The sequence below is a fragment of the Bombyx mori genome, chromosome 6 (assembly GCF_030269925.1).
Source record: "Bombyx mori chromosome 6, ASM3026992v2".
NCBI classification, from domain to species: Eukaryota; Metazoa; Arthropoda; class Insecta; order Lepidoptera; family Bombycidae; genus Bombyx; species Bombyx mori.
The window spans coordinates 7,455,605-7,478,628 of NC_085112.1; the positions used below are offsets into that span (position 1 = coordinate 7,455,605).

At 38.0% G+C, this 23,024-nt stretch overlaps 1 protein-coding gene across 1 annotated transcript; it reads left to right on the forward strand.

Moving 5' to 3' along the window:
* The first annotated feature begins 53 nt into the window (after window positions 1-53).
* LOC101740569 (luciferin 4-monooxygenase) lies at window positions 54-6,661 on the forward strand. Its single transcript, XM_004934298.5, has 9 exons — window positions 54-544; window positions 700-907; window positions 2,119-2,434; window positions 3,248-3,407; window positions 3,496-3,641; window positions 3,789-3,921; window positions 5,085-5,306; window positions 5,782-5,952; window positions 6,346-6,661. Exons 1-9 carry the CDS (start codon window positions 428-430, stop codon window positions 6,460-6,462), a joined length of 1,590 nt encoding a protein of 529 aa, XP_004934355.1. The 5' UTR covers window positions 54-427; the 3' UTR covers window positions 6,463-6,661.
* The last annotated feature ends 16,363 nt before the right edge of the window (window positions 6,662-23,024 follow it).

A 23,024-nucleotide genomic window follows, 5' to 3' on the forward strand; every position in this document is an offset into this window, starting at 1 on the left:
ATATTTTTAGACAACTTCATAATCCCGCAGCTAAAAAAAATTCTCAGCTCAGTTTGCTGTGTAGTTAAGACGACTTAAGAATCGTGCTATAAATTTATTCCAAAAGTAATAAATAATACATGTTATATGATATTTAACATGCAAATTAAAAGAGTGTTGATTTAAAATATACATTCAGAAAAGAACAATTACTGCGTAATGTATGTATGTTAAATAAATATAAGATTATCATAGATAAACACTTTGTTTAAATTACTCAAGAAACATTATTTACAATTCACAATTGTATATTAAAAACAGTCGCCTTTCGCAAGTGTGGAGTCACGTTTTATTTTCTACGTCAATAACTTGTTTCAAACTGTTTCTAATTGGAAAAAAATTACCAGTGTTCTATTTCTCTTCTCTGTAATTTAAAATCTACATTAAAATGCCGTATAATTATAATTTTGTGTTTGGTGATAAAAACGTTCAAGTACCGGCACATTTAAATTTTGGGCAATTCATGTTGGAGCATATCCGACAGTGGAATGACCAAATTGCAATAGTGAGTATCTAAAAGCTTCCTTAAATTAAATATCAGTATTTTTTTTACTGCTTCATGCGATTATTTTTCTTAGCTTAGCTGAGCAAACTCGCCTATTTAGCAAGAGACGACACTCGTAAACAATACAAACAACTAACAGTGTGTGTTTTCTTCAGGAAAATGCTGATACAGGTGAAAAACTATCGTACAAAGAAATCGCACAGTATGTTGTGAACCTTTCCGCGTCTTTGACGAGCCTTGGGGTCGGAAGAGGTGATACAGTGGCACTCGGGTCGGAAAAACACAATGAATTTGTTCCGACTTTGCTTGCAATTGTATTGACTGGAGCCACCTATACACCTTACGATTTGAAAGTTGGAAAAGGTAAATTCAGACCAGACGGTTACATGATGAAATAGTATTTCGTGAATAATTTGTCACGAGCTGAGGAAATCATTATTATGCATCAGCATTAAGCATCATTCTTCACCTTTTAATCCGACATTTTTACTGGTGTTCATGACATCGAGCACGGTCCACCCAACGGTCGCCCATGAGCGTAACCAATACCACAGGTACAGCTAAAGCGCAACCTGCCGCTTAAGGCTCGCTAAGCAAGTATTTTGAAAAAGAACAAGTAATCGCACCACACCATCTCAGCTAATTGTAGATGAGCGTTTCCCAAGCTTACGCCATAGTTGATGCTGAGCCAAATATCTTACAATAGTTTTTTTTTATTGCCTTTGTTGGCAGACGAGCATACGGCCCACCTGATGGTAAGTGGTCACCGTCGCTCATGGACGTCAGCAATGCCAGAGGCAGAGCCAAGCCGCTGCCTACCATATATACAATACAATAATTAAGATTTCAACCTTATGTATGAAAGAGGATGACGGCAATCAGTTTGCTACATCTATGGGCTTCGGAACCTGGCTACAACCAAACGGGTCGTGAGTTCGTCTATCCATCTGCACTGATAAAATTTAACCAAGTATTGAACTAGCGAATACGCCAGAACACCATCTAAGCTGGTAGGTACATCACACACAGTATTCTTAGGACTCATGATTGAAATCAAGGGCAGTGTTAAGTAGATAAATGATGGGATGAAGTGGTAGTAGGTGTGAGCAGAACATCATAAGTGCATCATGTTTTGATTGATAGTTGGAAAGACATTTTATCAAGCAAAAATCGTCTAGCCGTATATTTGCATTTTGTACCAGTATCGCCAGGAAATAATTAAATCACTATGATCTTAATTATTCTGGAATGTTATCACTGGGGCAAATATAATTTCCCCATCTAGAACTAAATAATTTTGAATTAATAGAATTTCATAGCTCTTTCATATTTTATGGTGTTCTGGGTAAAGTTATAAGTCCTTAAAAATCAGTAATTCATAAAGGATAGAATTAATGCTATTTTTAAGGAGGAAATCAAATTAAAGTTCTATTAGAACTCATTTTTCAGCTTTTACCTATTAATTAAACTCCACCATAATAGAAAATAATTGCTACATCTTTCCATTAACAAACGCGTAATTATATTTTCAAGTAACAAAAACACTTTCACTAATCCTTACAAATTTCTTGCAGCCTCGTTAAAACACAAACTAAGTGTAGTGAAACCTAAATATTTTATTTATTCAAATAAGTTTTGGTTGACGTACAGCGACGTCTTAAAGAGTTTTGACTGCATACAAACGTACTTCACTCTGGAAGACAACAGCGAGGGTGTGGTTTCCATAAAAAGCTTAGCATCCAAATATGTCGATGTGGATCTGTTTGAACCGACGCCGGTTCAAGGACAAATAGATACAGCAGCTGTATTATATTCATCAGGAACTACTGGTATGCCGAAAGGAGTTCAATTAACTCACTTGAATTGTATACTAAGCAGTCTACCTTCTAAGTAAGTAATATGTGCAATAATGATATCGTATTGTGTGCTATTTGTGTCAGCCATGTGGGGGGGGAGGGTTGCCATAATCGCCACGCTTGGCATGCGGGTTGGCGATCGCAGTGTGCTGTTATGATACTCGGAAAACGCTGCTGCCTATTCTCTGGATAATCCCAATAATCGCTCACAATGGGCCTTATGAGAAGGCTCAAGGTCACCCAAAGAGCAATGGAGAGGGCTATGCTCGGGTTTCCCTGTTAGATCAAATCAGAAATGAGGAGATTCGCAGGAAAACCATGGTAACCGACATAGCCCAAAGGATTGCGACATTAAAGTGGCAGTGGGCAGGACACATTGTTCGCAGAACGGATGGCCGTTGGGGCCAGAAAGTTCTTGAGTGGCGACCGCGTACTGGAAGACCTAGCGACGGTAGGCCTCCCACAAGGTGGGTCGACGATCTATTGAGGTTCGCGGGGATCCGCTGGATGCAGGCAGCGCAGGACCGATCTTTGTGGTGAGGCTTGGGGGAGGCCTATGTCCAGCAGTGGACGTCCATAGGCTGATGAGAAGATTGTGTGCTAGCAAGCAGGTGGATCGATGACTTAGTGCGCACGGCGGGAAGTCGTTGGATGCGGAAGGCGGAAGACTGCATTATATGGAAAGCATTGGGGAAGGTCTATGTCCAGCAGTGGGCAGATAAAAGCTGATGATGACGATGATGAAGCATTTTTTCCATACATAAAATGTTTGGCCTCGACGACTTCTTTCTGCATTCTCTATTTGCAACAATGCTCGCTTGTAACTATTTACAATGCACATATTCAGTTTCAGCTACGAATCTCTGCAGACTGTTTTCATTTTTGGTGTATGGTATCATAATTACGATACATTTATGACGTATAAATTTTTAACGAAGGGGAAGAAAATTGTTTACGTGGATAATCCGACCCCAATTGCGATTCTTAAAACCATTGAACTTATGAAGGTAAGACAAAAATGTTCCTACATTAAACTATTTGACATTAAAAGACTCAATCGAAATATTATTATATCTGGAATATTTATTATTGAAGGTTAACATTGGATTTGTCGTGCCATCTTTTTTCCATTATATTTCGAAAAATGATGAAGTAAAAAATTACAATTTAGATTCTCTGAAAATAATTTATTCACGCGCAAGCCCTCTTCATATTAAGACCATGGAAAAAGTGAAAGAAAGGTGAGAATTAAATTAATTTATTTAGTTTCCAATGAAGTAAATAATGTAACATTGTAACTAAATTAAAAATACATTATTATAGTTAGCGTAGAGACCCAAGAGTTTGATAATTATATTAATATATTTTACTTAATTTCGGTATTTTAGATTACCGAAATTAAATTACATAATTCAAGGATATGGGATGACAGAAGCTGGAGAATTAAGTTCAGAGTGCTGGGGCGATAAAGGAACTAAACTCGGGAGTGTTGGCAAGACTACACCTGGCCTTATACTAAAGGTAATAAGCTTAACTATTTAAAAAGTATTTGTGCTTACGGTCATTACTGGTGGTAGGACCTCTTGTGCGTCCGCGTGGGTAGGTACCACCACCCTGCCTATTTCTGCCGTGAAGCAGTAATGCGTTTCGGTTTGAAGGGTGGGGCAGCCGTTGTAACTATACTTGAGACCTTAGAACTTATATCTCAAGGTGGGTGGCGCATTTACGTTGTAGATGTCTATGGGCTCCAGTAACCACTTAACACCAAGTGGGCTGTGAGATCGTCCATCAATCTAAACAATATAAAAAATAGGTTCCAGATACATCAAAATTACTGTGATACGGCCATGATCATGCCGGCGCGGCGTCAGAGACCTATATGTATTTTTCACTATAGCTTCAACTAAAAACTATGTATAAAAGAGCGATGCGAAGCAACTATAAACACTTTAATTGAATCATTTTAAGTCTCCTAAACTTCAACTTATAACTTATATTTCGAAGCCAGACGAGTATACGACCCGTCTAATGGAAAGTGGGCACCCCTGTTCATGGTCATCAATAATTGTTACGGGCATAGGCATACTGCCGGCTACTGCGGAAGACTCTTTTAAAATCTCTTTTAAGTAACGGACCTGTAGAACTCGGGAAGGTTTGTGGATGCGAGTTCATTCCAGAGACAAATAATACGTTGAAAAAAGATTTCTGAAAACGAACTGTTGTTGAGCGCAAAGGTTTTTAAAAAAAGATGAAAATGAAGTAGGGTCTTATAAGCTGATGGAATGACAAAATGGATATGTTGGAATCACCTATCAAAAATCTGTACTTATTCAACCTCTAATATACCTAATCCTAATGCTAATAATAATCCTAATTTAAGGTATAAAAGACAAAGACAACCAAAGTTTCATCTGTAGACGCAGAGATTCTAAACAATTCGAAAGATTAGGATTATCGACAATCCGAACGCATCGAGTATCGATCCGAATCCAATCCGAACTCAATTACTGTAATCACACTGTAGATACCATTACAAGCCCGTTTTACGTAGGTTTTGAGAAATATTTTATGTACCTTGAATGCGCTCGATCAGTCCTTGCGATATTTTATGTTAAATCTTTGCTACATTCACAGCCACTTCGTGATATTGATATAGTATCTGAAATAGAATATTTTATTCTAAGGTTGTAGATCCCGAAACCCGTCAAGTACTGGGCGCAAATCGTCGTGGCGAAATTTGCCTTAAAGGACCTGTTTTTATGAAGGGTTACATAGGAGTAGACCCTTCAATTTACCTAGACGAGGAAGGTTTCTTCAGAACGGGGGACTTAGGTTATTACGACGAAGACAAATACTTTTACATTGTCGATAGATTAAAGGAAATTATTTCATATCAAGGACACCAGGTAGGTCAATCCAGTACGTTCCCCATATTTAGCACTCTTTCACTAATTTGGTCTATATATGTAACGAAATTTGTGAAGTTAGATTAACTTAAAATTTTGCACACGTGTCAAAGACCAATGACAAAACAATAATTTTATTAGTTTGATTATTTTAACTTTTATCTCGGTTCCTTACTAAAGCGTGTCTTTTTTATTTTTAGATTTTCTTTTTTCATTGTGAGTAATTTTTTGTACCTTTTACTTATTAAACTTACTAAAACTAAACACTGTAATTATCAATGGCAATTGGTCAATACCTATATCATGGTATATCATGGTATCTAAGGGTCAATATTTCTGAAAACCATAATAAAGAGTATAGCTATTGGGATACTGATTTGTCATAACTTAATTCTAAGTAAGATTCAGAATTTAAAACCGATACTTAAAACAAGTAGCTTTCTCGATTCTTTTTTTAAATCTTATTGCTTTATAGGTTCCACCCACGGAACTAGAGACTGTCCTGTTACTCCATCCTGCAGTGAAAGAGGCGGGTGTGGTCGGAAAACCTCATCCAGAGGACGATGAACTGCCAACAGCTTTTATAGTAAAGCGCCCAGGATTTAATGTTACCGAACAGGAGTTAATTGATTTTGTGGTTGCAGAAGTACGTACCTATTATATATATATATATTAGGTTTTGCCCGCGACTTCGTCCGCGTGGAATACGTAGTTACTTTGGGATAACGCTAAATTTCATACTTTCTACGTAAATGAAGAGACATAGAAAGTGAAAATATTTTTGAATAAAAGAATGTTAAGGAGCTATTTAAGGTACCAAAATCACGCTTTTTAACCAACTTCAAAAGAGGAGGTTATCAATTCGACCACAATTTTTTATCTATGTATGTTCACCGATTTCTCGAGAATGCTTGAACCGATTCTGATAATTCTTATTTCCTTTTTTTTTTGTTCGAAAGGATAGACTTCCCGAACAGTCCTGTAATCATCAGGATGAAACAAACTCTTCAGCTTATTATAGATAATTTGCCTTTTTCAGGTTCCACCATATATGGAATTAAAAGGTGGTATTCGATTTATAAATGAATTACCAAGAAACCCTAGAGGCAAAATATTAAGAAGAACTCTTCGCGATATGCTTTTGAAAGAACAGTAAAAATAGATATTTAACTGTTATTCAGTAAATAAGTCCTTTAAATTTTTACTTATCGTATTTACATATAACATTGGTATATACAACACATACCTCTATATAGTGTGTACCTCTATATTTACCCCATTAATTAAATATCTTAATTTTTTTTCTATCTTGAAAGAAATTGATTCAATAAAGTTTTGTTTATTAATTCGACAAATTGTTTTCATTCTATTAACATACTTTAAAAGGTACGATGGAAATTTTAGTGTTTAGCCTAAACTATTGCCTACACAATAAAGCACAAACAAGAAAAAGGAACATTCGAGAACAAAGCCATTTGCATTGAGGCTTTCTACAAAAATGAAACTCTTTTACCATTTAAATTGACTGGTTCCACCTCGGGGTAATTTAGCTTGTAGATTCTTCCCCGGAATGGTCTCTGTGGGCTGTAATAGCTTTCTTTAAAGAAAATCGAGTTAAGCAGGCGTGATTGACTTAATTGTGGAAAAGCCTGCTTCCCCAAGATTAAAGAATCGCACCGCAGCCTGCGTTATCTAAGCAGATTACTTTACGTGTCATTACGCAGCCTCCAATTTGTATTTATTAAAATTTTAACAATCAATTTTAGATTGACAGATTACTATGCGTAAAGTCATAAATAGTTTTTGTTATTCTTGCCTTTGACCGTAATTACTCTTTCTTGTAAATCATTAATCGAAGGGAGAATATCCGCTATAAGCAAGAGGTATCGTTGGCTTTAAAAATTTCGTGTAGAATCTTATACGTAGATATCTTATATACTTTAAACGAGCAATTCTTGTATATTAATATATATATAATCTGAATCTCGGAAACGGCTCCAACTATATTCATAAAATTTAGTATACAGGGGATTTCGGGGGCGATAAATCGATCTAGCTACGATTTATTTTCAGAAAATGTTGTTTTATTCGGTAGCGTGTGGTGGGCGCCTAAGAATACCCCCAACCCAAACTTAGCTCATGGGTGTCGTAGAAGGCGACTAAGAGCCAAAGCCAGACCAAAGCCAATAAAACCTCGGCCCAAGGTCAACAAAAGCATTCCCAAGGAGGGTTGACGTCAGGCAGGCGGCCGGTCATAAAAACTTTGCCAAAACTTAGAGCAACATGAGACGGAATAAAAAGAAGAGCACCAGGGCTAGGGCGTCCCCCGCAGGCGACGCGCAGGGACAGCACCCGGTCTCTGTGGAAAGTGGACGAGGGTTGTCGCATCACGGGCGGGTGCGACGTAAGACGCAAGCCCAAAATGTGAGAGAGATGAGATTGAGGTATGCAAGCTGGAATGTGGGCAGTATGACTGGGAAAGGAAGGGAGCTAGTAGATGTGTTAAAGAGGAGAAGAATAAATATAGCATGTCTGCAAGAGACTAGGTGGAAAGGAGCGAAAGCTAGAGAAATTGGTGAAGGATATAAGCTGTATTATAGTGGAAGTGATGGAAGAAGGAATGGCGTGGGAGTAGTGTTAGATAAGGATTTGAAAGATTGTGTGGCGCATGTCATAAGAACGAGTGATAGGATAATAACCGTAAAAATAGTTTGTGAAAGTGTTATTTTGAATGTTATAAGTGTGTACGCGCCTCAGTCCGGGTGCAAGGAGCACGTGAAAGAGAAATTTTGGCAGGATTTTGATAGTGTTATGATTCGCATTCCAGAGAGTGAAGAGATTTGTATAGGAGGTGATTTTAATGGACATGTAGGAGCTACAAATGAGGGCTATGAAAGGGTGCATGGAGGGTGGGGGTATGGCAATCGTAATGATGATGGAGACCAGTTGCTCCAAGCTGCGACCACCTTTAACCTGGCAGTGGCGAATACGTGGTTCCAGAAACGGCCTGAACACCTTATCACCTATAAGAGTGGTAAACACGCGACACAGATCGACTACTTTCTGATTAAGAGAAGTAAGTTGGTATGTGTCAAAAACTGCAAAGTACTGCCGGGTGAAGCATTGGTGACGCAGCATAGACTGTTACTAATGGACATTACAATCAGTTACAAGTACCTAAGGAGGAAAAACCGTCTCTCGTCAAAAATTAGATGGCGTATGCTAGAGACAGATGAGTATGCTGGTCGATTTAGGGAAATAATGATAGAAAACATCTTGGAAATGAAGGATATGAAAGAGAAATCTGCGAATGATTGTTGGGATGAAATGGCAAATAGTGTCAGGAAGACAGCTAAGGCTGTGCTCGGCGAATCAAAAGGGAAAGGTATAATTGACAAGGATACATGGTGGTGGAATGAGAATGTACAGAGAGAATTGAAAGAAAAGAAGAATGCATTCAAAAAGTGGCAACTAGAAAGAGGTAATGAAAGTGAGAGGCAAGCTAGGAAGAATGAGTATAGAGAATGTAAGAAAAAGGCCACTAAAGCAGTTGCTATAGCCAGGTCTGACGCTCAGAAACGGTTGTATGCCGCTTTAGATGGACCTCGTGGACAAAAGGAACTTTACCGTATTACAAGAGCTAGAGAAGAAAGAGCGAAAGATATTAAGCATGTCAGATGTATGAAAAATGAGACAGGTAAAGTTTTAATGAGAGATGACGAAATAAAAGAGCGCTGGAAGATATATTTTGAAAAATTAATGAATGAGGAGAACGACTGGAATAGAGTGATTAATAGGAAGCCAGAGAACGTCGGACTTGTGAATGAGATTAGTATGTATGAAGTTAGAGAAGCAGTGAGAAGTATGAAAAGCGGAAAATCGGAAGGACCAGACGGTATACCAGTGGAAGTATGGAAGATACTGGGAGAAGACGGATATAAGTGGCTGACTTTATTCTTCAATAAGCTGCTGCAAGAAGAAGTGATCCCTACGGAATGGAGCATCAGTACGCTGGTGCCCATATACAAAAATAAAGGGGATGTGCAAGACTGTGGCAGCTATCGGGGAATAAAGCTTATGTCTCATAGTATGAAAGTTTGGGAGAAAGTGATAGAAAAGCGATTGGGAGATGAAAGTGAGATCACCCAAAACCAGTTCGGGTTCATGCCTGGTCGCGGGACAACGGACGCCATATTTGCACTCCGCCAAGTGTGCGAAAAACATCGCGACGTGCACAGGAATCTGCATATGGTGTTCGTTGATCTAGAGAAAGCGTACGACCGAGTACCTAGAGCAGTTTTGTGGTGGGCATTGAATGAGAAAGGTATACCTGGTAAGTATGTGAGGTTAATCTGTGCCATGTACAGTCGAGCCAGGACGTATGTACGAACTGCCGCGGGGAATTCCGACGAGTTCAATGTGGCAGTGGGCTTACACCAAGGGTCTGCACTAAGTCCCTATCTCTTCCTGCTTGTGATGGATGCCTTGACATCGGAGATACAGGAAGAGCCCCCTTGGTGTATGCTGTTTGCCGATGACATAGTGCTCGTCGGAGAAAACGGGCTCGAGGTCCAAAACATACTGGAGAAATGGCGATGCAAGTTGGAGAGTGTTGGCCTAAAAATCAGCAGATCGAAAACCGAACATCTGTTCTGTGATTTTGGCGGTCTCTCCAATTTTGCACCCATTTCCCTCGACGGAACACCTTTGCCAGTATGTCAAGACTTCCGCTACCTAGGGTCTGTTATCCAAAGCGACGGTGAACTGGATCGTACTGTCAGGCACAGAATTGACGCAGGATGGATGAAATGGCGGCAGGTCACGGGCACCATATGTGACTCGCACATCCCTCTTCCCCTAAAAGGGAAGATATATAAGACCTTAATAAGGCCTGCCGTCTTGTATGGATCAGCGTGTTGGACAACGAAAGTGGCGGATGAAAGGCGATTGCATGCAGCAGAGATGCGAATGTTGCGATGGATGTGTGGAGTAACGAGAATGGATAGAATACGGAATGAATATGTTAGAGGAAGTCTGAAAGTGGCACCTGTGACAGAGAAGCTGAGGAGTGCACGTTGGGGATGGTAAGGACATGTGATGAGACGGAATGAAAATGAGGTTGTTAAGAGAGTGTTAACTATGAATGTGGAAGGATTTAGAGGAAGAGGTAGACCTAAGAAGAAATGGATGGATTGTGTGAAAGACGATATGGGTAGGAGGGGAGTGAGCGAAGAAATGGTATATGATAGAAGAGTATGGAAGGAGAAAACATGTTGCGCCGACCCCCGGTGACTGGGAGAAGGGCAGGATAATGATGATAATGATGTTGTTTTATTCGTGTTTTCAATAATTGACTCTTCCCGACATCTATTGGCGAATAATAATACTATTTTTTTTAATTGAGGGCAACTAACCGCTTTAAAGACACAACAAGATGGCGTTATCAAAAAAAAAAAAAACATCTACTTTCATTAATACGTTTTCAATTGGAAACAACTTTACCGCGGTGATTTTTTTTAATGAAATTGGACTAGAAAGTCTTCATTAGTCGCTGCCACTTGGAGAATTGAATCGTTTAATCGTAGCGGCAGGGCAGAATAAGCGAGAACACATTGGCGGGGTGCCCGTAATTACGTCGGAGTACCTTTGATACCGTGTGGAAATAGAGCAATTAAGTCCCTTGAGCTCGAGTGTTTGCTTTGATTTTTTATTGCCTGACCCATTGTATGCACTATGTTTTACAATATACACTAACAAAGTGGCCGCAATTATATATAATTAAACTAGTAATTGTGATTTAATGACATATTGTGACACTACTGATGATATTAAAGTGAGTGTATAAAAGTTTATTGATTTCTTTATAAACCCACTTTTTGTATTATTGCTTAGATGGGATAATGAACTCACGGCCCACCTGGTTTTAAGAGACTACCATAACTCTTAAAGAATACAACCTGTATTGTAGTTTTATGTTCGACTATAATTACGAAATGCTCTAGAGGAAAGTTAAGTTTAAACTAGGATCCTCCACAAAGCTAGAAAAAACGGATATGCTCATCTGCCAACTATGCAAAAATATGATAATTACACCCAAAACCGTTGAACGTTTTACCAGGCAGTATTACAAAATGTTGTTACTTGTGTTAGCTCCTAATGTAACTTACCATAATATAGCTCAAAAACGTTTCCTTTGAGTTGCGACGTAACCATTTAGTCTATAGACTTATGGATAAGTATACTACGTAGCAAGCTATCGCAGCTTATTTACTGAGCTTTGATGTTACTGCGGACTACGCCAAACCTAGAATATCCTTGGTAAATTTTGATCACCAACTCGTCTTTTTATAAAAATTTAAAATAACTACAAGAAACTAAAATATATTTTGTCGGATGTTATTATCAAGAAAAAACTCCATTTTACTTTTATGTACAATAATTATATACAACTAATCATGCTTTAATCAAACAATTTAATACTCTATAATTGTAATAGAAGAATAGTTTTATTTATTTATTAAAACTACATAAGTGAGATTTAAGCAAATTTAGGCAAGGTAGATAATTTATACAAAATAAAAAGTCGATTTGAACCGATTTACATAAAACACCGTTCTTGTTGTTTTGCTTTTTCTTACGTTATCACGCCAGTCTCCTTTGTTTTTTTTTTCCAGAAAATATGAAAGGCCTTGTTGTTACATAATATATTTATTGTTCTCAAGCTCGAAATTTGCATCAAATAGTACTTTTCAATGTGACCGCACTCCCCCACTTTACAAACAGAGTAACGATTAAACTTTTACGACGAAGAATTAATTAGATTTTCCGGTTAGACAATTATAAATTTAATATATTGCTCGTGTACGTGCATGCGTAATGAATAGTAAATTCGAAGAGCTTTATCAAAATTTGCTTGTTTTATGAAGCTGTACACCATTATTCCAAGTATTAGCTGCGGTAGGCAGCGGCTTGGCTCTGCCCCTGGCATTGCTGAAGTCCATGGGCGACGGTAACCACTCACCATCAGGTGGGCCGTATGCCCGTCTGCCTACAAAGGCAATAAAAAAAAAAAAAAATATATTTAAATGTCCTAGCGTAGGTAAGTCTGCGTGTCAAAAGCTGTGATCTTAACTTCAGCGTGGACCATTTACTGACATTAATCAAGATTTATATCAGCGTGAGTAAAATAAGAAACAGTTTTCGAGATTGACTCAAACCTGGCCGTTTCAATATATGGTTTCGTAGCTTTTCGATTTCTTATGTAATATTTAGGCCTCGAAGTATGGATGTATTGTCGCAACCCTTTATCTACGGTACACGCAGTAATCATTTCCAGTGTTCCTTTTTACGATTTTTATTTATTAGATACATGCGATAGTTAGGCCAAATACACTTTTGTACAGTATGCCGTAATAGCTATCTATGGGCAGCGACAAGAAAAAAACAGATAGAGATTGAATACTTATGAAATTCCATATTTCAGAGTCGTAAAAAAATATTATGAACGCCTACAAAATAATCAATCTATTTTTGAACTTCAGGAATATTGCTGTTTGCCAAATACGGCCAAATTTGTTACCGCGTGTCATTCTAGCTAGTGAATGAATTCTAATATCCCGAAAACCTGGAAGAATTTCATATTTCACACACCAGTGAAGTTCAGTTTGTAAAACGGACTTTTTATCTAGCTAATAAAAACCGGATAATCCATTAACAGATCTTTGGGTTTTATGAATCGATTTCATGACCGATACGTTTCATCGATTCCAGCAGTGAAAGAACTCAAGTAGAAAAAGAGAAACATTCTCTTACTAATTTACCAATTGAAAAGATATTCTTCTCCATAACATACTTTGTATACGATAAATAGATAATTTCCAGCTGCACAAATTAAGAAAGATTACATTACGCTACTGAAACAAATACAATAACACCACGCTTCGAAAAACATCAATTAACATGCTCTGCTCTGTAGGACCAGAACAAAAACCGTGTAATAAATGTCATCTATTATGATTCGACGAAGCGTCGTCATCTTGTCTATTACAATTAACAGAGAAACAAAGACGTTACTGATCGTCTGCGTTGCCGTTTAATTAACTAAGTAGCCCCTAAACGTGGTGAGAGTTGAGACGGTCATCACACCCCACTGCCCGACGCCTGAATAAGTAAATGTAATAAAATAAATCCGCAAAGCCGCCATAACGCCTCGGATTTAACATGGCTTACAGACGCTTACAAAGGTTGCAAAACGCCTCTCCGTACGCCTTTCGTATTGTCATAAGAGACAGGATATTATTATAAATATGAAGGTCGATTTTGTAAAAAAATGTTTTTTAATGATGTTCGACTGAATGTAGTTACTCACATTTATTTATTTTTAAGTAGAACAAAATATATATGTTGCTTATTTCGTTGTCACTGTCAACCTCATTTTAAGTGATAACCATAAAAAACCCAAAAAAAGACCGCTGTTACGTCTGAGACATCAAACTAAAGTCTTGATTTCATGAGAATAGCCACTATTGAGTTGGTGATAATACCTATGTACATTATCAACTGCCATATATTTATAATGTTACAATAAAGATACAGTTTTCTTTATATGTATTATTTGTACGCGTTTCCATAACATTGATAATACAATCTGAATTTGGTGGTTACTGAGAAATTGACATAAAATTTGACGTCGTTTGTACTATTACTTAACATTCAAATTATGTCAATTTTTAAATGGCCAGCACTTGATCGTTTGACATAAACTGTTACTGTTTAAGCATATCGGGTTCAGTAATCGCTTGCTGTATGCAGTATTATGATAAAGTTGAAAGGTTACGTGTTCGTTGATGGTGCAAACTTCGAGCAATTATGGAGCATCAAGTTTAATGAACCGAACGCTACAGTCTCGAGGATATCAATATTACTTTGTATATTAATATCCATTACTGAAAGTCTATGACATACATGACATACATTACATGACGTTTTTTCCGAGACCCCGCAAACTGTACTTGATGGCTTACTCATCCTGTTTTGTCGAGCGAGCGTTAGAGACATAGAGGCCGAAAAACACGCGCTCGGTCTAGCGAGAAGTATCCAAAATTTATGAACTTGTGATATAAAATTTATTTGTACAGCCTACAAGTAAAGTGCCGTATAATAACGTCGTCACAAAGGTAATTTGTGAACGAACTTATGAATAATTTAACAAACTTCACAAACGACATCAGTAATGGTAAATTCTTGAAGTAAAAGTTGTTCCAGAGAATGAACTTTAGTAGGCAGTCGGTGTTAAAAAATCTATTAGGTATATTTGTCAGAAAAAAAATAAGCTATGTATGTATGTTTGTCTTGTAATGTCCACATAGTGGAACATAACACAATGTTCACAGATCATTGGCCAACGATGATCGATTAACACTGGGGAACTTTAAGTGTGGATAAAGTTTGTCCGTTCAATATTAAGCTCCTGTCACACTGAAGAAGAACATTTTACTATATGTCATCTTACACTGCTTAGACTGAGTTAGAACCTGATAAATTAAACTGTTTCCATCGCTTCTATAGTTTATAAGGCTTTTTTTAATTCTGTGGAATCTGTTTACGGATACCCGCTCGAGGGGGTATTATCAGTAATGACCGAGTTATGTCGGACCCTCGCGCCTCCAGAGAAGAAGAAGGAGAAGAGCAAGTCTGTGGTCCTCCTCTTCTTCCAATTCCTCTTAGCCTTTTTTTATTGCTTAGATGGGTGGACGAGCTCAAAGCCTACCTGGTGTTAAGTGGTTATTGGAGCCCATAGATATCTACAACGTAAATGCGCCACCCACCGTGAGTTATAAGTTATAAGTTCTAAGGTCTCAAGTATGGTTACAACGGCTGCCCCACCCTTCAAACCGAAATTCATTACTGCTTCACGGCAGAAATAGCCAGGGTGGTGGTACTCACCCATGCGGACTCACAAGAGGTCCTACCACCAGCAATGTTGAGGAAAGCGCCCGAAAAACCGACTACCGACTGAGCCCCATCGAGCTCCACCACTCCGGAGCGAAGAAACCTACAATACCGGAAAATTAGCGCCGAAATGTATATTTAAGCCTATCGCTTAAAGTCATTCCTTCAGTTTGGATTTGTCCAAAAACATTTCTCAATAAACTCCAAAAAGTTTATTCTGCAAGTTTATTTTAATGAACAACACTTTGATTATGTCAACTTGAAATTTTTGGACTACTTATTTACTAAAATTGTGCTTGTTGAATACTTCTAATCGATTAGTCGAGAGGAACTCTAAACCGTTATACACGGGAGCTCTCTTCTTCGACGTCGCAAAAGCGTTCGACAAAGTCTGGCACAACGGTTTGATTTTCAAACTATTCAACATGGGTGTGCCGGATAGTCTCGTGCTCATCATACGGGACTTCTTGTCGAACCGCTCTTTTCGATATCGAGTCGAGGGAACCCGCTCCTCCCCACGACCTCTCACAGCTGGAGTCCCGCAAGGCTCTGTCCTCTCACCCCTCCTATTTAGCTTATTCGTTAACGATATTCCCCGGTCGCCGCCGACCCATTTAGCTTTATTCGCCGACGACACGACTGTTTACTATTCCAGTAGAAACAAGTCCCTAATCGCGAAGAAGCTTCAGAGCGCAGCCCTAGCCCTAGGACAGTGGTTCCGAAAATGGCGCATAGACATCAACCCAGCGAAAAGTACTGCGGTGCTATTTCAGAGGGGAAGCTCCACACGGATTTCCTCCCGTATTAGGAGGAGGAATCTCACACCCCCGATTACTCTCTTTAGTCAATCCATACCCTGGGTCAGGAAGGTCAAGTACCTGGGCGTTACCCTGGATGCATCGATGACATTCCGCCCGCATATAAAATCAGTCCGTGACCGTGCCGCGTTTATTCTCGGTAGACTCTACCCCATGATCTGTAAGCGGAGTAAAATGTCCCTTCGGAACAAGGTGACACTTTACAAAACTTTCATAAGGCCCGTCATGACTTACGCGAGTGTGGTGTTCGCTCACGCGGCCCGCACACACATAGACACCCTTCAATCTCTACAATCCCGCTTTTGCAGGTTAGCCGTCGGAGCTCCGTGGTTCGTGAGGAACGTTGACCTACACGACGACCTGGGCCTCGAATCTATACAGAAATACATGAAGTCAGCGTCGGAACGGTACTTCGATAAGGCTATGCGTCATGATAATCGCCTTATCGTAGCCGCCGCTGACTACTCCCCGAATCCTGATCATGCAGGAGCCAGTCACCGTCGACGCCCTAGACACGTCCTTACGGATCCATCAGATCCAATAACCTTTGCACTAGACGCCTTCAGCTCTAGGAGCAGGCTTAGGGACCTCGGTAACCGTACTCGTCGAACTCGACAAAGAGTTCGCCGTGCAACCTAACCCATGAATCAGCTCGCTGAGTTTCTCGCCGGATCTTCTCAGCGGGTCGCGATTCCGATCCGGTAGTAGATTCATTCGCGAAGCAGCTACTCTTGAGTTGTTAGGTCTCCTTCGGAGGCGCTCGGGTAGCTGTTAGCAAATCCCACCCCTCCTGGCTGAGCCTTTGCTCGCCCACCTGTCCTGGTGAAACTGGAAAGGCCTCCGGGCCACCAGTAATACTTCAATCACAAAAAAAAAAAAAAAAAGGAACTCTAAAAGAGAAGACGCAACCCGACAAACGACTCCGAGATAATATTCGATTTTCAAAATTCTACGTTACGTCCTTTCGATTTGGTTAAGGCATTTTCATTTCTTTTTTATAAAGTTCAATTTAAATCTCATTATTTGTACAGTCATATGACGATTAAATAACGTAGTAATAATATAATTACACTATTTATTGTAATACACAACAGTAAAACAATTACGTATTTCTATTTCACTTATATTATACCTTAATTTGTTGATTGTACTTTCATTGAACATAGATTATTATCGGAGTTATATCGGTCTGAAAATATTTCTACTAAAAATATTTTTATAATTTAATGTTTTGTAAAATGTCGGTTATTTGAAAAGTTCAACCATTTATTAATTTTAAGCAATACTGTAATATATTGTTAATGATTTTAAGTTCATTTTTGTATTGAACAATAATTGTCCATAAAATATATTTCGCTCGAGCCAGTGAAATTCAGCTTAACCTCGGGCAAAACTTAGGAACGAAAGTCTCCGCTAAGATAAGTCATCCATCAAATAGTTCCCGTCTTGTTAAAATAACGAGGTTTTATTAAACCAAGCAGGTCAGTTTCGTTATAAAATATTAAAATAATATGGAAGTTTTAAGCGTTTCTAAAACTTGCCCGTTATTTTTCAAAATTGTTTTGAGTTTCTTTGTTAATAATATATAATTAAGAGCTATTAGCATGGAAAAATATTAAATTATACGAAGTTTAAAACGTTCAGTTTCTGAAATTAAATTTTAGTTTAACACAGTATCTATAATATATTAATAAGTGAAGCAAAAACTTTGTATCCCTTTTTACGAAAATTGCGCGGACGGAGGAGTATGTAATTTTCCAAACTTACAGAGAATATAGAGGAGAAGTGCACAATGCCAATTTTTTTTTTTAAATAATGCATAAATGATCCATTAAATCAATAAAGAAAACATTACACACACTACATACCGTGTATTTGATGTACACACGCATGCATACTATTTATTGTCAAACTTTTGTTCTTGACGTCTGTTTTCAAATTGAGAATAGAATATGGTTTGTCTTTGTTAATATTTTTTATAGTATAGTCTTGGCGAAATTTGTGATTATAGAAGTATAAAATACAATCATAATAGTGTACAAACTTACAATTCCAATTAATTATAGTCGAATTTCGACTACTGCGGGACCTCTAGTAAAGTTCTATGACGCTTTGCACAATCGGATGGTTAGGCGTTTTGTGTGTCTGCACGGCTATGTACCACTACCCTGCTAAATCTAAAGCAACTATTAGTTTAGATTTTAGGGGTTGACAAACGTTTTACAATACAATACAATAGCGACTTCGATCTTGTTACTCAAGATCAGTGATGGCATTTACATTGTATGATCTGTAGGCTCTAGGTATCGCTCACCAGATGAGCTATGCGCTTTTCTACCCAAAAAAAAATCGGTTGTCTGTAAAGTCGGTTTACTGACGATAGTTGAACGTGACAATGTCATAAGAAAGTACGCCTCAGAGCGAGGTAACGCCGCATGAGTCATGTTTTTTCGTACGTGCAGCCGGCTCCATCGAACTATAAGACGTTGTCACGTCAAAAAATATTAATCAGAATACAATTGGCCTTTTAAAACATATTATAAAATTTATTATTAGCTTGAAGAATTTAACGTGTATTGATTAGTCTTACTCCGGTCTTTCTCTCGGCGAATCTCAGCGGGATCGGCCCGATGTTTTGACACGGTGTCCATTGTGTATTTATAGACGAGGGTCAGTGATTCATAGCTGGGCAACGCGACTAGCAGCGAGATCCGATCTCCAGTCAGTTGTATCAAACTAGTTGTTTACGGGTTTCCAAAGAAATTTAATCAATATTTTAAAAGCGCCACACGACTTAAATTCACAATATACACAAGTGTATATTCATGTAAATAGCTTTTCTTGATTGTAATATGTACCTGTTAACTAAATGTTATAATTTAAATGCCAAACAGGGATAGTCTATTGTCATTCGAACCGCGTTTGTATTTACTTATATACGTATGTAGAAAATAATGTAAGGAACGGTGACCGCAAGAACCACTAGTCCCAATAAGGGTGAACTATTCCTACAACAGTATGTACATAGTTTCATCCTGTCACTAATTAATTGGATTACACATCCTAACCCATTATAGAGAGAAGAGAGGAGAGCGGTTCACAGAATAGATCCGACGATCGTAGCACACCGTAAATTTATTTTATTTAACAGTTTATAAGCGATCAAACTCTGAATATTTTTTAAAGTTTCCCAAATAATTTATCCCCATTATCATTCCATCATAAACACCTCGGAAATATTCCCGAGACGTAGTGTAGACCCTTGAAACGAGCGCAATATTAAGTCCATTATTTCATTCAGTGTAATGGTGTGGCAGTGAAATAGGGCAAAGGACGTATAAACGCGGACCCTGGAAATGAAGACGCCGTTTGTTCATAACCAGCTCGTTAATTCTATTATTACAAGTCAGAGGAGCGAACGGACCGGTAACAGATGTGCCACTCCACTCGTGAATCTGCACGACTAAGGATTTTTAAAGGACTTCAGCGTCGTTAATTTTTCTCGGTAGCTCAATTAGAGAGAATAGTTCGAATCTTGCGTTGCAGATTTAAAGAAAGATCTCAAGAAATAAAACGATCTTAAAATAAAATTGGTCATGCACGGAGAAATCTTTATCATCCATCCATATGTGTATCATCTATATACAATCTATATATATAAAAAGGAATTGCTGTTCGTTAGTCTCGCTAAAACTCGAGAACGGCTGGACCGATTCAGCTAATTTTGGTCTTGAATTATTTGTGGAAGTCCAGAGAAGGTTTAAAAGGTAGATAAATATGAAAATGCTCGGAATTAAATAAAAATAACAATTTTGTTTGTCCTTTGATGTCTCCCTCGTCGGACGAATTTCTTTTGTTTGTTTTATGTTTATTTTATACAAAAGTTTAGGTCTTTTATTTGTCGATTGAGGCACTACGAAGTTTGCTGGGTCAGCTAGTCGTTGATAATTTCGTCACGATTACTCCTTTTTTTTATACGTATTTGAATGAACGAGCTGACGTCACGTTATGTGGCTCCACATCAAAATTTGAAGTCAAAAATGAAGTCAAAATCTTAACTATATACTGTCACGGTTTACCCACTTTTCGAGTCGAAATTAATATTAGCTTCAGATCAGAAATACGGATGATTTACTAGATAATAGAATCTATCCGTGCGGGATTAAAAGCGCTCAACCACCGGTAAATTAAAAAATAGATTTGTATATATGGAATTCACGCGCAGGACAAAACTATCGAATTCTATACATTCACATGCAACAAAATTCATCGCTAAGATTTTTAACGTAACTATAAATACGATCGCGTGAACGGTAACAATATAAACGGTGGCACTCTGCCGTCATTCCGTATCTTCATCGCGTAGGTACGTTAAAACAAAACGGTAGCATCGATCACCGCGTCGGTGTTGTAGGTACTAAGAATTTGCGATTTTTCATTAAGGCGCATTGTGATCACAAAACGAACAAAACGAACATTTCAGTTCACGATTAAACAACAATCCAACACAATCTATCACAACATCAAGGTCATGTTTTCAAGTATCCAGTAATGTTAATTGCCTTTATTTCCAAAAATATACTTCGGCTGATTCCTGCGTCGAACATAGGGAGATAGAAAATTTGAAAAAAATTAAGATATAAATGCATGAATGAAAGTCCACTTTTTTTTATTGTTTAGATTGGTGGACGAGCTCACAGCCCACCTGGTGTTAAGTGGTTACTGGAGAAGACATCCACAGCGTAAATGCGCCACTCACCTTGAGATATAAGTTCTAAGGTCTCAAGTATAGTTACAACGGCTGCCCCACCCTTTAAACCGAAACGCATTACTGCTTCACGGCAGAAATAGGCAGGGTGGTGGTACCCACCCACGCAGACTCCCAAGAGGCCCTACCACCAGTATCACTTGTGGTAGAGTTATTGTAAGCCAGCACGATTAGCTACCATGCTGGATATTTTTGGCCCCACAAAAGCATACATTCCAGCTTGAAAAGTGGGAGATGTTTCAGGGTGGATGACGACATTCACTTGCCATTAGGCATACTTCATTCGCCCTTGACCCGTTTAATTCAGTCAATTTAGAGGATCGATGCAGTTCACCAGAAACTAGTTCTAAAAAATCAGCTCCGGAAAAAAGCAAATGCACAAAACATCTTATCAATTGTAAACCCAATCAAAAATAAGAAAAAAAATTGCTATGATTTCAAGTGCAAACATCCAGACAAAGCCTCTTTTTTCTTCGATCAATATTACTGTACATCTAAACATAGTCGACAATTGAGTAGGGAAGGTGAGTGATGGCACCGCAAGCGATAACATCAGAGCTAATTGTTTGACAAAAGACCTGTTTGTTCCCACTATAATTAAAGGGCTCCCTTAGTTTATCAAGTGTTTTTGGACATATACCTACCTTTGTGTTGCTTTGGAAATTGCAGGGTGAAATAGTATGATATATTGTCTATTCATTGACAAATAAAGGATAAGGTTGTACGAGTAATTCTTCTGATTTGTCAAAATCAATTTTATTTTTGAACATTAAATAGGCTTCTGCTGTTACTATTTTACTAATTTAACAATAGTGTAAATGTGAAATGATACTTGTAGATTTACCGTTCTTTCACAACAATCCTTTAGATTTTTTTTAAATACTTTTTCATCATAAAAAAATAACCGCGTTTAATTTTTTAGGAATTACTAAATTTCACGCTGGTGAAATCGCTGTGCAGATCTAGTTTGCGATAGTTTAATGAATGAATAATATTCGTGTACCGTATTGGATGGCGTATATCAACATATTGTTGCATGGTATGATTGGGAAATGACAAAAAAAATTTTTTTTTGTTATAATAATGAAGTCACAGCCACTGAAATTCAAACCGTTCCTGTTGAGTATAGCGGTTGAGCTCTCCTTGAATAAGAATGTATGTTACCTAACACGCAGATATAAGCAGGACCTCGGGATAGCTTTTATACTAGACAATACAGACTTCCTATTAAAAGGCGGATGGCGGTATTCAGATTGCGATATCTATGATCTTTGAGGACCCCTTAACTTTAGGCGGGCCGTGAGATTGTGGCCCAATGTGTAAAAAAGTAAAACGGCTAAGATATCAAAACAAGCTGGGTTGAGATAATAAGTAGTTTAGTACTTAAGCGATCGATGTTTATCGATTTTACTGTCCGCGGACAAAGTTCTCCTTTGTGGTATTCCTGAAAGAACGAACGTACTTTCTACAGTACCTATATTATCAGTAGTTATAATAGTTATTCGACCACGAAAAGGTAATTTTACTGGTGGAGCAGATGAGAAACAAATGAAGAGTTTGCAATATTCACCTTTTTTCGTATCGAAACATTACTGATTAAGGTGAGAATGAATCATTTAGCAGAATGCTTTAGATAACACATCTAATAAGTTAACTGTTGCTCGATAGTCAATTTCACACTATGTGGGTACAGTTTGAAAGGTGGAAAGAATGGTATGCAATTGAGAATACAAATGTCTCAAGGTAAGTGACACCTTTAATTTTATGATATGAAGGAGCTTCTTTAGCCACTTAAAGCCATGTAAGCTTTAAGTTTGTACACCCATCTGCGCAATCAAAGACAATCCTTGACTCATTTCACGTCAAGTCTAGTAAAATGTTAACATATTAAATATTAAAAATAAGTATATATCTATGGTACATTATATTATACACTAACATTTTACAAAAAAATACTTACTTATTAAGTACACAGAATAAAAACGTATGGTGCAATACCATTCTTTTTAAGCCTTTAGACAACCAAAATATAACATAAACATAAGGTATGTGAATCGTTATTTTGAAGGTAAATAATGATTTTACTACGAGGTCTCACAGTCACTTAGCAAGACATAAATCCTTAAAGATGAGGCTGGGTTCGCTGCTACAACAATATCTGGATGAGCCAATTAATTTCGA

Coding starts and splice junctions, on each gene's coding strand:
- LOC101740569 (XM_004934298.5), top strand. CDS start 428: ATGCCGTATAATTATAATTTTGTGTTTGGTGATAAAAACGTTCAAGTA. Junction 2,435..3,247: donor CTAAGCAGTCTACCTTCTAA/GTAAGTAATATG, acceptor GCACATATTCAG/TTTCAGCTACGAATCTCTGC. Junction 5,953..6,345: donor TTGATTTTGTGGTTGCAGAA/GTACGTACCTAT, acceptor TGCCTTTTTCAG/GTTCCACCATATATGGAATT.